This window comes from Microcaecilia unicolor, chromosome 12, assembly GCF_901765095.1.
Source record: "Microcaecilia unicolor chromosome 12, aMicUni1.1, whole genome shotgun sequence".
Taxonomy (NCBI): domain Eukaryota; kingdom Metazoa; phylum Chordata; class Amphibia; order Gymnophiona; family Siphonopidae; genus Microcaecilia; species Microcaecilia unicolor.
The window spans coordinates 39,133,824-39,150,030 of record NC_044042.1 but is presented as its reverse complement, the minus strand read 5'-3'; the positions used below and the strand labels follow the sequence as shown (position 1 = coordinate 39,150,030).

Genomic DNA, 16,207 nt, shown 5'->3' with positions numbered 1-16,207 from the left:
ATATTTTCAGCTACATTGGAGCAAGCTTAAATTAGTGCAATCCTGTAAATAAAACCAGCAGATAAATTAAAAACATTATAATTGTTTCCATTACAAAACAATGTTATAAGAAAATGAAAAAATAAATAAAGATATATATTCACTTTCAATATTTTGCCTGACAATCCTAAGGAATGATGATGAAAGCTGGTATCATGATGTATGAATCGTTTGGTTAATAGAGAATGACACGGGGACCAAGTTTGTTCCCATTCCCATCCTGTCCCTGCAAGCTGTGGCCCCTTCCCCACACCATCCCCGCAAACTCAGACTCCACCACACTGATTCCATCACTTTCAATAAAAGACAATCATTCACTTGTTTGTACAAATGAAATTCTGTACTGTTGCAGGGACGGGGTGGGGCTGGGGACAAAATTTGTCCCCATGTCATTTTCTATTGGTTAAGTCTTACATTCATACAATCAAAGGCATCACATCCTACGAATGAGCCAGGTTACCCTAGGAGCGATACTGGGCTAATTCCTACTTCTATCCCAAAGAGAGGATGAATTCACGCAACCAGACAGAATCTGTGAAATTAAATAAAGATTAATTTACCAAACTGAAAAATACAAAGTTAGGGTAAACATGAAAGTTTAAATTATACACATCAAAAATCATTAAATAATAAGCATAAGATTGCCTTCTACATTTAACACATAGGTCTGTCTCGTGGCCCAAATCTTCAGATGATTCCTTTGCTTTTATTTAGTTTTTAGATATTTCTATAATCATAAACACTTGTACCTATGGGTAGTGATTCATGTGCTGGATTAGTAGATTCAGGATCTTAGTTCTCCCCAAAACCACATAAATAATTATTATACAAGACATGTTTAAAAGAGTAACAATACCAGAACTTAGATATAGTTTTTCTAAAGATGAGCAAATTACATCATATACTGTTTTTCAAGAACAGAAGGGCTGGATTCCAAATTAATTAAAGAACACACATGAGAAAATTAAATCATACTCCACTGCATCAGTCCCTAGTTGAACTGCTTATGGGGCTCAAGCACAAGCACTGAACAAAAATTTTTTTTTTTTTTTTGGGGGGGGGGGGGGGTGGGAGAGAAAAAGAAGACCTCAGAGACTTGTCACAAAGGTCATGTCCATATTTATTTTTTATACTGGAATGTTTCTCTTTAATCTGTCTTTAAAACTCAACTTTTTTTTATATATGTAAAAAGTGCTACCAGATTTCGTTCACAATTCTTTAAATCCACACTTTAATAAATTCAATTAGTGATTGGCTCACTGTAGTCATTCAAAATGCCATAGGATCAACACTTATTTTTTCATGCCCAACAGGGCCACCGTTAAGCTTCCGCAGGGGCTCCGTGTTTTTTTTTTTAATGTTTCAACATTTTTTATTGAAATCAAAATTATACTGTGCAAACAGGTTATACCAATTAAAGAGACATAGGTAAACTTTAGATAAGTTCACACCAGCGAAATACAATTAACGGCTCAACAATTTTTTATACTTTTATTCCCACTCCCCCCAAATCCCTCCTCTCCCCCATCCCAAACATACGAACTAGACCTTCTTCATGTTGCCGTGTTTTTTTTTGTAATTCACCACTCAAAATTTTGTGATGTGATTCCAAAGCAAATGGTTTATTGATGAATAACAGTTAAAAATTACTTGATGCAGTGCTATGTTTCGGTACCTGATGCACCTGCCTCAGGAGTCAAGCATATTATTTTTCTGCTACAAATGATAAACAAAGGACAATAAGAGCAAATGTGTCCTTTAAAACAGCATCAAAGATACTGATGAGCTGAGCATTGATAAATAGCGTGCTATTGAGGACAGCACCATTTTCACATCAAAAGAACATCACCACAAAATTTTGAGAGATGAATTTGAAAAAAAGCACGGAGCCCCTGAGGAAGCTTACTGTTGTGAAACAGTGGCCCTTTTGGGCATGAAAAGATAAATGCTAATCCTATGGGGTTTGAATCACCACAGTAAGCCAATCACCAATTGAATTTATTCATATATATATATATATATATATATATATATATATATATATATATATATACACACACACACATACACACACACACATTTATAGGGAAATTTTAAACACCAATGAAAGAGAAATCCGGTATACAAAAATAATATGGACATAACCTTTGTGACAGGTCTCTGAGGTCTTCTTTCCCCCCAAAAATACATTTTTGGGTGTTTGTACTTGAGCCTGATATGCGGTTCAATTAGGCAGCGCTGGTAAAGCTTTGCTATATTCATACTTGCTAACCTGTACATATCAAGGGCAACTGCTCTACATGCCCCACCAATACATTGGTAGGGTGGGGGTGGGGGTTAAGTGACGACCTGAAGTTCCTAAGCCAGGATGGGTATCCCAGTGCCCAGCTGATATGGCTGTGTTTAGCACCTTCAAACATCCAGCCTCCTCCTTGACCTTCAGCATCAGGAATCAGTGCATTTGTACTGAAGGGATGCCATCAGAACACATTTGTTTTCCAGATATCTCAAAGTGACATGCAGAAGTGCAAATCTTCTCTAATTATAAAAAAAAATCAACTTGAAAATAAAAAAAATCAATATAATCTTCTTTTTCAATGTGAAACATACTTCCATGAGGGTATACCACATTACACTAGAGTTCCGTTGGTGCGGTCATACTTTAAATGGGGCTTGGGAAAGTTTATGGTGGCATACTCTGTTTCCTGAACCTTTTGGAAGCGCCTCACTTCCTCCACTGTCCGTTGGGGGGCTTTGCTGAAGACCTGAATGTCAGCATATTGCACATTGTCCTCCTTCTTCCGGTTCTTGTTCACCTTGGCATACACTGGGAAATCTGCCACTGTATCATATGTGTGCATGAGCTCCTGTTTCTGGAGAGAAGACAAAAGGGCTTTAGTGAGTAAAGACTTGCTAAAAGCAGGAGGGAAGAAAAGAGGTCTTCAGGAGACCCGCTGCAGTAGAATCAGCTTAGAAAGGATGTGCATGCTTGTGTTGGGACTTCACAAGTATGGTCAAATTCATTTTTCACATGGCAGAGACTTTAATCAAACACATATTGGAGTGGAGGAGTAGCCTAGTGGTTAGTGCAGTTGACTTTGATCCAGGGGAACTGAGTTCGATTCCCACTGCAGCTCCTTGTGACTCTGGGCAAATCACTTAACTCTCCATTGCCCCTGGTACAAAATAAGTACCTGAATATATGTAAACCGCTTTGAATGTAGTTGCAAAAACCTCAGAAAGGTGGTATTACAAGTCCCATTTCCCCTTTCCGTATTTGAGATTCTATATGGAACGTTGCTACTACTATTGGAGATTCTAGATGGAATGTTGCTATTCCACTAGCAACATTCCACATAGAAGCCTGCCCTTGCAGATCAGGACGTCAGACTCACAGAAACAGAAGCCTGCGCGGCTGCATTGCTGATCTGCAAGGGCAGGCTTCTATATGGTATGTTGCTAGTGGAGGAGTAGCCTAGTGGTTAGTGCAGTGATCTTCGATCCTGGGGAACTGAGTTTGATTCCCACTGCAGCTCCTTGTGACTCTGGGCAAGTCACTTAACCCTCCATTGCCCCTGGTACAAAATAAGTACCTGAATATATGTAAACCGCTTTGAACGTAGTTGCAAAAACCTCAGAAAGTGGTATATCAAGTCCCATTTCCCTTTCCCTTTCCCTAAATTCTAGATATGGCACTGAAAAAAAAAATAGCTCTAATTCTATAAACAGTGCTCTGAATTTTGTGCCATTTATAGAATAGCATTTGGCGTCAGGATCTCTGCCCAATTTTAGGCATGAGGATTTGCACCAAGTGAAACCTGGTATAAATCCTTCAGCCTAAATTACATACAAATTCCAGGAACGCCCCTGACCCACTCATGCCTCTCCTATGGCCACGCCTCCTTTTCAGATCTACCCAGAAACATTTGTGTGTGTATCTTTATAGAATAGTGACTATAAAGATGCATGCATAAATTCAAATTAGTGTCAATAATTGATAGCGTCCAATTATTGGTGCTAATTGGCTCATTATGCAATCAAAACTGCACGTGCAAATTGGATGTGCACCCAAATTTGCACGCGTAATTTTGAGCGCCATATAGAAGCGGATTATGTGTAGCTTTATAGCTGATTTGAGTCAGTTTGAAGATTTTTATCTGATTGTGTTTTCTTGTTTTAATACTTATGTACATTAATTTGTAATCCGCCCAGGATGAAATAGAAGTTAAATAAATAAATAAATCGGTGTATACATCAGAACTGCTTTTCCCCCTTATTTGTTGCAAAATGTATCTTTTTTAAAGGCATGGAATGAGTGATCTAATGCAATGGCATAGCCAAAGGTGGGCCTGGGTGGGCCTCGAGTAGAACACATTTAGTGGTAACTATTGGGGATCCCAAGCTCAGCCAGCTGAAAACTTCTCCCTAATGGTAACCAAAACACTGCTCTCCATGACACTGGCACCTGCATATACTCCGTTTTCAGCGCATGCCTGCTGCAGACTGCCAAGGTGGAGAGAAGCATTTTCTTGCCAGCTGAGATATTTTTTTAGTGTGTGGGGGGGAGGGGGGGAAGAACACTTGGTGCCCACCCAAAATCTGCTGTCTGGCTACGCCCCTGATCTAATGGATACTGTAATGGAGTAGGAAAGTTGATGTCCTGCTCCTCCCATGGGAAGTCGGTATCTCCTGCTGCCTTGGGTATGTATTTTAGATTGTAAGTTTTCTGGGAGGGGACACTGAAACAAAACTAAAAGGCATAAAAACAGAATCATATTTCTCCGTGTTGTATTACTTCTCAGGGAACTCAATATATATTTTATGATCCATCACATCTTGAGAAATTCTTGCAAGAGCATGGTCGTAAGCAGTATAGGGGTCCTTTTACCAAGCTGCAGTAAAAAGTGCCCTGTGGTAGCGGTGGTGGCTGTTTTTGCCGCACGCCAGGACCCTTTTTACTGCAGCGGGTAAAAAGCCAGAAAAAAACCCACATGGTCATCCAGTAAGATTGCACTTACCGTGTGGCCATGCAGGGGGGAGCACTTACCACCACCCATTGAGGTGGCGGTAAGGGCTCCCACGCAGCTCTGGTGGTACATGTTACCTGATTAGTCGGGTAACCCCTGCGGTATATATTTTTTAAAAATTCAGCAGTGCTGAAAATGGCACATGCTGGAGGCAGAACTACCGCTGGCGGCCATGTTGGTTCTGCAGTAGTTCTGGGTTGCCGTTTGGAAACCCTTTAGTAAAAGGGTCCCATCGTTTGGTTACTTGGAGTTATTGAGTTCTAATGGATATTCCAGCCTCAACAGTTTAAGAATTATTCTTAGAAATTTCCTATATTTCTTCTTCTTTGAGGTTTTTGCTGTCACAACGGGATGGATAAAGGACAAGAGTACATGAAGCTCCAGCAAATTGAGAATGTTACAGCACGACTGATAGAAGGCTGCAAGTGGCTTGACCATATCACACACCCTTCCTGCAAAAGCTGCACTGGCTACCAGTACCTTACATGACTAAATTTAAAAGTCTATGTTTGATTTTGAAGGTCCTCAGACAAAATGAGCCAGAGTACTTAAATAATAAGATCCCTTTCCACACCTTTAAGACTTCTAAGGTCCGCTCAAGGATCATCATTATCTGAACTCTCATCAAAAGAAATTGTACGATGTGATACCCACCAGCGAGCCTTCTCAGGAGTAGCCCCCATGCTCTGGAATTTACTCCCAGAGGGGCTACGTATAACTCAAGATTACATTTACTTCAGGAAGCAGGTGAAAGCATGGCTCTTCTCCCAAGTCTTTCATACATAAGGTGACTGACTATACACCCATTCTGCACCTGGACTAGCTTGCTAAACACACTGCAACTTAGACCAGTTCCTTATATCTTGCTTAACTATATAACGATCTTGCCTTGATTTTAGCTAACCATCAAATTATCCCAACTGACTCTGTACCACGCATCTTGTTCTGCTCTTGGTCCCTCAGCTATATGGTAAGCCATATTGTAGAAAATCTTTAGCATCGTCTCTATGTTAGTTAAATGTTCTAATGCATGCTTATAGGTGTATCATTAGTACTACGCTAACATTGTATTATATCTCTGGTATTTGAAGTCCAGTACTGTTAAATATGTATATTTTTGATACTGTTTCACAGTAGTTCTATTATTAGGTTACAATTTATTGTTTTCAAGTTTACCTCATTTATTGTATTTACTAGTAAAATAAAAGGCCCGTTTCTGTCAGAAATGAAATGGGTGCTAGCAAGGTTTTCCTCGGCGTGTATGTTTGAGAGAGAGAGTGTGTGTGAGAGATGGAGAGTGTGATAGACAGAGAGTGTATGTGAGAGAAAGAGAGTGAGTGAGTGTGTGCCCCCTCCCCCCTCCCTTTATGGTCTGAGGCCCCTCTTCTACCCCCACCTCTCTGGTCTCAGGACCTCCCTCACCCCCTCCCTCCAGCCACCCATGTCGTGCGACCCTCCTCTCCCCCTGCCCCCCCTGCAGCCACCCATGTCCAGCGACACTACTCTCTCCCTGCCCCCCCATCCAGCCACCCATGTCCAACGACCCTGCTCTCTCACTTGCCCCTCCTTCATCCACCCAGGTTGTGTAACCAATTCTTCGGGGCAGGCAGGAAAGATCCCCGGTCCTGCCTGCCCACTGCTGGTGCTGACGCTCCCCCGCTGCCGTATCTCTGTTCAAAATGGCTGCTGAGACTTCCAATAGCGGACTCGCAAGACTTCTGCTGAAGTCTTGGAGGCCGCCCTTGTAAGTATCAGCAGCCATTTTGAACAGCGATCCGGCAGCGGGGGAGTGCCAGCACCAGCAGCGGGCAGGCAAGACCAGGGATCTTTCCTGCCTGCTCCGAAGAATTGGTTACACAACCTGCATGGATGAAGGAGGGGCAGATGAGAGAGCAGGGTCGTTGGACATGGGTGGCTGGAGGGGGGGGTGGGGGAAGAGTAGTGTTGCTGGACATGGGTGGCTGCAGGGGAGGCAGGGGGAGAGAAGGGTCACACGACATGGGTGGCTGGAGGGGGGGCAGAGGAGAGGAGGGTCGTTGTTTGATGCGCCGCTCCCTGCCACTTGCTCCACGTGTTTCCCTACTCCTCCCCCTGCCTGGGAATCAGCTGTGAGTGACATCAGCCTGGCTACGGAGCCTAGCTCAGCAACTCCGAAGGCGCCATAGACACAGGCGGACACATTAGAACGTTGGTGGTGAGAATTATTATATAGGATGTTTATTCTTGGTTATTTTACTATTGATTTGCTGTTAACAAAACTGTAAGCTTTATGTTAAACTGTACCTGCTGTACACTGCCTTGGGTGAATCTCTTCATAAATCCCAATAAATAAATAAATATGTAGTCTGGAATGTTCCTAATGATTGGAGTGGAGTGGTGAAGACTACCCTCAAAAGTCTTGGATGAACAATGTATATAACAGAATTGAAGAGTTTGATTTCCAGCTGCACAAGTTCCAATTCGCATTTAAATAAACCTCTTGGAGTCCAGAGTGATTCATAGCAGAGAGGGAGTACGCTGGATCTTGAATGGAGACAACAGTATTGGTAACAAATTTCCTAGCTTCCCAACACCCTGGATTGCTATTCTGGACCATTAACCCACTCCCAGCTCAACCGCAGGCGATTTGGGACTTGAGTGTGGTGTGAGTGTGATCCCCTATGACACTGTGACTGGAGAGAAAGCGAGAAAATAAATTCTGTGACCTGGGTTGGGGTTTTTTGTGGACCTGAACTAGTAGAGGGCAAGACACGGGTTACACTAGTGTTTCTATAACAGATTCTGGGTGCCTGGATCAGTGGCGTAGCCAGACCTGACATTTTGGGTGGGCCCAGAGCCAATATGGGTGGGCACTATGTATACAGGTATGAATAGTGTTTCTTGGGATAATGCCTTTGAATGCACTTGATGATTGAATTACTACTACTACTTATTTCTATAATGCTACTAGACGTACACAGCGCAGTACACTTGAACATGAAGAGACAGTCCTTGCTTGACAGAGCTTACAATCTAATTAGGACAGACAAACAAGAGATAAGGGAATATTAAAGTGAGGATGATAAAATAAGGATTCTGAACAAGTGAGTAAAGGTTAGGAGTTAAAAGCAGCATCAAAAAGGTGGGCTTTTAGCTTAGATTTGAAGACGGCCAGAGATGGAGCTTGACATACTGGCTCAGGAAGTCTATTCCAGGCATATGGTGCAGCAAGATAAAAGGAACGGCGTCTGGAGTTATTGGTGGAGGAAAAGGGTGCAGATAAGAGAGATTAACCCAGTGAACGGAGTTCCCGGGGAGGAGTGTAGGGAGAGATGAGAGCGGAGAGGTACTGAGGAGCTGCAGAGTGAATGCACTTATAAGTCAATATACACACATATATTCAATCCTACTCTATTTAAGAGAACTCAGTTATGAATTTCATATAGTAAAGGAACAGCATAGTTACTCCCATCATCAAGGAATTCAACTTCTGAAGTCTAGGGACAAGTAGAAAATCCTTTAATTTTCTATTTTGAAGAAATGTCTTTCCTTCCATGTACGTTTTGTTTGATAGCATCATAGTCCCTGAATACATACGGTTTTGCTGACGTGATCTACAGATATATCCAGGCATGGCATAATTTTAAATTTTGACATCAGTTACCTCGTTAAGCTTTGCACAAACCGTTTTTTTTTTTGTTTAAAAGAACACGTGGAGAACATCTGAATTTAGTACCCACACCTAGCACCAAATAAAACAGTAACCGGGCCTGGAGATCCAGGTGGAAATGCCTGACTCCCCCACCCCATCAAGAGCAGCACAATCTGGCGAGGCCTTACATCAGTACGTCCATCACCCATTCTGTCCACCCCTACCACTCCAGTCACTACTTACAGAAAAGGTCCGTATGTGCATCTTGATGTCCCTCCTGCTGGCTGCTGCCCATGCTTTTGCTGAGGTTCGACATGTTCGGCGGCTTTTGAGGGGGGACAGGGAGGGAGAGGAGGCGGCCGTGTACAAATCCGCACGTCCTTTGAAAGGTTTTGCTAACTGAAGCCCAGAGAAGAAGAGGCGACGCGCTGCTAAAAAACCATCTTGAGCGCTGAGAGCGCTGCCGGCGCCTATGACTGAGTGCCGGTGCTGCGGGAGCGGAGCGGGCAGTGTTGAGGCGTGCCGCGCGGGGCCTGAGACCGGCCCTATCCACCACGGCCCGCGATAGCAGCGATACTGCGCCTCTGGCAGAAGCTAGAAGACTTTCCTGTGCACCACGGTGGCGCCTTTCTGTGCATGGGGAGGGGGGGATTCAGGCAAGACAAGGCGCTTCTGACTGCAGTGCAGGGTGCATGTGGATGAGCGAGAGCCACAGCAGAAAGGCTGTGTACTCCCACTGTTAACCTGCGCCTGTATCAGGATAAATTGGGCGGGCCTGAGCTCAGATTGGGTGGGCCTGGGCCCATCCAGGCCTACCCGTAGCTACGCCCCTGGCCTGGATGTCGTTACAGAATGGGTTCTCACTGTGTGGCATTGGGCTCCCTATAGGAGGTGCCCACTTATAGAACTGCCACCTTAATTTTTAAGTTGACCAAGGGGGAGGGAGAAAAAGGGCAGGAAGGAAATGTATCATGCCAAACCATTTTCCCCATTGGCCCATCCAAAATTTGATGTCTGGCTACACCACTGCCCAGAACATAACCCAAGGAGGGAAGAAAATGCTTTACCTGGACTTCAGTCTGCTGGTCGCTCACACCTGAAATGAGAAGAGAGAATACAAGCTTTATTGCAGGATTTTTAACCTTTTCACAAGCCCCTGATGGTAAAGGAGGTTTATATGATCCCCTTTGCCTGCCTTAAGCTCAGCTTTAACTCCTGCTATATTAACCTAGAGGCAAAACCCCAAGGGGTGAATTATTTTACTAGGCGCTTACAAGTTAGGTGCCCAAATTATGCAGGCTGGGAGTCTATTCTGTAAGAACATTTACGCACATTAAGCGCTCTTGTAGACTACTAGTGTAATTTCAGCATCATTGCATCTACTTTTAGGCATGTGAACTTAAGCCAGGTCTATGACTAGCATAAATGTATGCATCTAAATATGACAGTTATGCGCTTAAATAAAGATATTCTCTAAGGTAAGCACATAAATGTAGGACCCGCCTATGCTCCACACATGCTCCTCCCCCTATTAACGCTCCCCTGCATTTATGCAGTTGTGCGCATATAAGAACATAAGTGCTACCATACTGGGACAGCCCAAACGTCTGTCAAGCCCAACATCCTGTCTCCAACAGTGAGCAATCCAAGTCACAAATACCTGGCAAGATTCCAAAAGAGTAAAACAGATTTTATGCTGTTTATTCTAGAAATAAGCAGCGGATTTTCTCAAGTCCATCTTAATAAAGACTTATAGACTTTTCTTTTAGGAAATCAGCCAAATCTTTTTTAAACCCTACCAAGCTAACTGCTTTTACTACGTTCTCTGGCAATTAATTCCAGAGTTTATTTACATGTTGCATGAAGAAATTTTTTCTGCAGTTTACTTTAACTTTACTACTTAGTAGCTTCATTGCGTGCCTACTAGTCAGTATTTTTGGAAAAAGTAAACAAGCGATTCATGTCTACCCATTCTACTCCACTCAGTATTTTACAGACCTCTATCATATTTCCTCTCAGCTGTCTCTTCTCTTCTCCAAGCTGAACAGCCCTAGTTGCTTTAGCCTTTCCTCACAGGGAGGTCGTCTCATCCCCTTTATCATTTTCATCTCCCTTCTCTGTACCTTTTCTAATTCCACTATGTCCACGTATATGCTACTATTCCATAACTTATGTGTGCAATTGGCACCTAACTTTAGGCGACCTCTTGCAGAATGAGGGGGCAAAAGGAACAGTAAATTCACAGGAAATTTGGGTCAGTTCGATGAGCGAAAGTTATGTGCCAAGTCTGATTTTTTTGTTGTTGTTGTAAATTAAGGATGAGTAACACTGCCTTTTTACCTTCCCTTCAAACAAAAAGTGCAATAAAACAAACTGAAATGGATGTGTTTTAATGTAATACAAGAGGGTGCATCTTCAAGTCTTCTAGCATTTTAAGCTCCTGTTCACACCAGTCCAGGGACCACCTTCCTTTCTTGGCTTTTCTTGCAGAGATCTTCCCCTAAATGGATTTGTCTGAAATTAGGCAAGGAGTATTGACACCTCAGTAAGACTCTCCTACCAAATTTCTAATAAATGTCTTTCACGGAGAAGGCCATCTGTTCAGACATAAGAGCTCACAGATGTGATAACTACTGAAAAAGCTTAGAGGGAGCCCAAGGCCAAAGTAACACGGCAATTAAAAGCCTCTCTGTTCCTCTGCTGTGATCTTAATTTCTCTCCTTCCCCTTCACCCTAATATAGATCTCACCTTTATAGACATGTAAGGAGGATTTTGGGGCTGAAGTTATTGGCTGCAGTAGCCCTATTAAGGGAACTCTCACTGTGAAAAGCTATAAAATAATGTAAAAGGGCCACTACAGGGAGCTCCAGCAAAGGTCAGGAACATAGGGGCTGGAGAGGATTCTCCTTTAAGAAGGAAGCACCCTGGAGAAGGTCCTGGACCCTTCCAGAACTAGGAGGAGGGTCACATTGTAGCGTAAGTCTTCTGCAAGGGTTGGGTCTGCCAGTCCTTTAGCCCTATGCTTGCTGAGAAAGAGGGCACAACTCTAAAGAGGGAGGGAAGGCATTTTGTTAAAGCGTTTTGTTTTGGTTTCTTTAAATGCGTGACTGTGTTAAAGAGAAAGATAAACCATAAGAAGAGGTTTTAAAAATATCTACTATAATAAAACTCACCCTCAACGTTCTGAGGACACTGACGTCAGTGAAGCCAAGCTCTGACTTCCTTCAAAAAGGTTCGAAGGTTCGTGGTGGTGAAGCCACCAAAATCGCTCCGGGCCCCGCCCTCGAGGGCGGAGCAATGGCATTACAACGAAGGGGTTGGCAGGGAGGGAGGCAGGGAAGGAAATCGCTCCGGACCCGCCCTCAAGGGCGGAGCAATGGCAGAACAACGAAGGGGTTGACAGGGAGGGAGGCAGGGAGGCGGGGGGGGGGTGGCAAATCGCTCCGGGCCCCGCCCTCGCATCAAACGTCATGACGTTGGGGGCGGAGCAATGCCAGAACAACGAAGGAGCTGGCCAGGGAGGGAGGGAGGTGGGTGTTGGCGACGAAAACCTTGCTAGTGCCCGTTTTATTTGCTCTGAAACGGGCTTCTTTTACTAGTATATATATAAACTGCTGAAGGACTTTGCTAATACTGCTGTCAACCAACTGTCATAAATTGGGACTGAGCTAGGTTGGGGAGGGGAGAAGAAAGGGTTTGAAGACATTGATTCATTTGGAAATAATTTGCATACAAATTTACTTTCCTCTTTCATGAGCATTGAGACAGTTCTTCTCCCTTCTCCAAGAATAAAAAGGAAAGAAACAATTAACAAGGTAACTGTCCTGTTATCCCTGATGAGAAAGAGAGTTCAAAGTATTGACTGAGATCTGCTCACCCCAGTGGCGTAGCCACAGGTGGGCTTGGGTGGGCCAGGGCCCACCCATTTATGGCTCAGGCCCACCCAACAGTAGAACATGTTTAGTGGTAACTGGTGGGAATCCCGAGCTCTGCCAGCTGAAGATTTCCCACTGATGGTAACAACAGTGCTACTCTGCACAACACCGGCACCTGCGCATGCTCAGTTTTCAGTGCATGCCTGCTGCCAAGGTGGAAAGAAGCGTTTTCCCACCAGCTGAGTTTTTTTTTTTTTTTTTTGGGGGGGGGGGGGAGATAACACTTGGTGCCCATCCAATTCTTGCCTAGGCCCACCCAAAATCTGTTGTCTGGCTACGCCCCTGGCTCACCCTAAAAGAAAAGGGAACTGCTAAGATAGACTATGCAAGTCGAAGGTATAGTATGATAATATGGAATTGACCTGTGGCCTGAAATAATTTCCTGATGCTTTTAGTGGGTCTCCAGGGTCTCAACAGCCTTCTTAAAGAAAGTCAGGATGAGGAAGTGGGTGATAAAGTATGCATATGTTCATTTTAAAGTCTTATATACCATCTTTTACAGGGATATCAGTTCTTTTCTTAGAAGTGACGAGCAATGACGGCTTGTTCTAATACCAGCGGCAACACAACAAATGCAGAAACCAGGCATATTACACCAGAAAAATAAATCCATAGTAAACCAGGTAAATGTAAACAAAACCTAGATAGTGACCACAGGATGGTGCCATTTCTCTAAATGTGATAACTTTAAACATTTGGTTTGTATCCTGACCCTCCCTCCTTTCAGCTGTACATCAATTGTGAAGACAAAATAAAAAATTAACACAAAAGAACAAAAATTATTTTTACCTTTTGTTTCTTTTCTTCTGAAACATTTCCTAAAGAGAAGAAAAGATTTTGGTTAATGTGGATTAGTCAAACACACAGCAGTGCTTTTAAAGGTGCCAAGATTTTTACATGAATGAGGGTGCCAAACACACAGAAATTACCCCTCCCTGGACACAATGAAGAAGCTTGCTCAATACTGGAGGACCTCAGCACCCACTGTCACCTAGAGAGCTGACTGCTATGGCTCACTTAACTATCTGTAACAGCAAGATCTTTATACAAAGATAAAATCTAAGAGCACACAAGGACCCAGTTACTTCCCTTTTGCATTGACATAGACCCCTGTTGAATCTAGAGCCAGCCCTGTCCAGCCTGTGGTTCTTCTGCACATATCCCAGGCTTTCCTGAATTATGTAGCTGATTTTGTTTTCAACCCTTTGAAGACTGTTCCTTGCACCCACCATGCTGTCCATAAATACAGAATTTCTAATGTACTCCTGAGTCGTCCCCCCCCACCCCCTTCTAGCTTTATATTCAGATTTCTTGTTCCAGAACATCCTTTCCATTGAGAAATACTGAAATTGTTTCTTATTGTGTGTATGGCACACATCAGGCATCCATACAGAAACACTTATGTAAATGTGAAACAGTATTTTAAGAATTTAAAAACCTGGTTTGGGGGTATTAAAGTTCAGATTTTTCCTGATGTTACAAAATCGACTCAGCAGAGAAGGAAAGCCTTCTTGGCATTGAAATCAAGAACTGTTGAGATAGGAGGGATGTTTTTCCTGGCCTATCCGTGTAAGTGCCTTGTGAGACTGGGTCAGGTTAAATATACATTTTTTTCACCTGATGCCCTTAAATCTTTTCTTGATTCTAAACAGTTGTAATATTACAAGGAAATATTACGCCACCTTATTATTTTTGTGAAACTATTGTTATGTGTTCCCCTAACTCTTTTCGTCTCCTCCAATAATAAGGTCTAAGGAACAATAATCACTATGTTAGTTAAGAATTAAGATTATTTTTGAAGTAGGTTTTACTTCTTTAAGATGTTTTCTTCAAGGAATGTCGTAATTTCTGCATAAATTGTACTATGGCTGTATTTCAGTAACAAGCGTATTTCTTGTTAAAATGTTTAAAATTAATAAACAAATTGAAACATAAATGTGTGCATGTAATTTTACACTTAGTGTGGAAGGGGGTATGCATAAGGTATAGAATAATGCAAGTTACCTGCGTAACTTACATTTATAATAAGCTGATAACTGGTGCTAATTAGCAGTTACAAGCATAACTACCCTTAGTCTGGATTCTAGAAGTTAAGGGTGCAAAATCCATAGCATGCAATTGTGAGGGGTTGTGGACCTGGAAAGGGCATGGTTGGGTCAGGGGCGTGCAGTTACACCTAAAGTTAGGCACGTAACTGCAGACTTACGCTAGTATTCTATAACTGCAATCAGGGGCGTTGCCAGACACCCAATTTTGGGTGGGCCTGGACCCAAGATGGGTGGGTAGAACAACTCCGCCTTGTCCCACAAGTGATTTGGTCTCACCCTCTCTCGCCAGCATGCCATATGGTCTCTCAAACATCCCCCCTCCCCCGTATACCTTTTAAATAGCAGATTTTCACCGGCAGCAGGCAGCAACTAATACACACTGCTTATGTTGGCACCATAGCCTTCCCTCTGATGCTACTTCCTGTTTCCGCATAGGTGGGAATACATCAGAGGGAAGGCTGTGGGGCCGGTGCGATAAGTATGTATCAGTCGCTGCAGGTGAAGATCTGCTTTTTACAAGGTTGGCAGGAGGGACAGTTGTTGGAAGTTTTCAGCTGGAGGGGCTTCGGGATCTCTGCCAGCCACATAATAGGTGTGCTGCTACTGGGTGGGCCTAAGCCCAAATTGGATGGGCCTGGGCCCACCCTTGGCTACGCCACTGACTGCAATTAGGCACATAACTGATGATACAGAATTCATGCTTAGTGCACAGCATCCTGGCACCTAACTTTGGGCGACCTATATGGTGTAATTTTATAATTGTCATGTGCATATGCCAGTCTATGTAAGTAAAATGACACTTATAAAATTACCCCCATGAACAAATACATACTATAACAAATAGGCACACACGAGTCTGAGACTGAGGTGTAGGCGTGTTTAGGGGAGGAGTTTGGGGGAGCAAGGGCAGACTATGAAGTACACGTGCAGGTTACAAAATGAACACAGGACATGTCCTAGCGCATATGAGTTTATCTTGTTGGGCAGACTGGATGGACCATACAGGTCATTTTCTGCCGTCACCTGCTATGTATGTTACTATGTCCTACCCTGAGGCCACCAAAGGGAGCTCTCAGTGTGAAAAGCTTGTGAAATGATGTAAAAGGACCACTAGAGGGAGCTCCAGCAAAGGCAGGGAACATAGGGGCAGGGGAGGATTTACTTTTAAGAAGAGAGCACCCTGGAGAAGGTCCTGCACCCTTCCGGAATTAGGAGGGGTCCAAAAGGGGTGGGTCACATTGCAGTGTAAACCTTCTGGGGTGTGGAAAAAGGGTTGGGTCTGCCAGTCCTTGAGTCCTAGGCCTGCTGAGAAAGAGGGCATAACTCTAAAGAGGGAGGGAAGGCATTTTGTTAAAGTGTTTTGTTTTGGTTCCTTGAAATGCGTGACTGAGTTGAAGAAAAAGATAAACCATAAGAGTTTTCTTTGGTGAACTGCTGAAGTATTTTGCTAATACTGCTGGGAACCAGCTGCCATAAATTGGGACTGAGCCAGGAGGGGTGGGGAACCGAGGAAGGGTTTGAAGACA

The 16,207-nt window shown here is 43.4% G+C and overlaps 1 protein-coding gene across 1 annotated transcript in view; it reads right to left on the bottom strand.

The window, feature by feature from the left end:
• Positions 1-574: 574 nt before the first annotated feature.
• C12H11orf52 (chromosome 12 C11orf52 homolog) overlaps positions 575-16,207 on the bottom strand; it is a 49,963-nt gene continuing 34,330 nt past the window's right edge. Inside the window, exons 2-4 of the mRNA XM_030220759.1 lie at positions 13,423-13,451; positions 9,765-9,793; positions 575-2,912 (exon numbers count right to left, since the gene is read on the bottom strand). Coding sequence (XP_030076619.1) covers positions 2,670-2,912; positions 9,765-9,793; positions 13,423-13,451 — 301 coding nt within the window. The 3' untranslated portion in view covers positions 575-2,669. The remainder of the gene's footprint in view (positions 2,913-9,764; positions 9,794-13,422; positions 13,452-16,207) is intronic.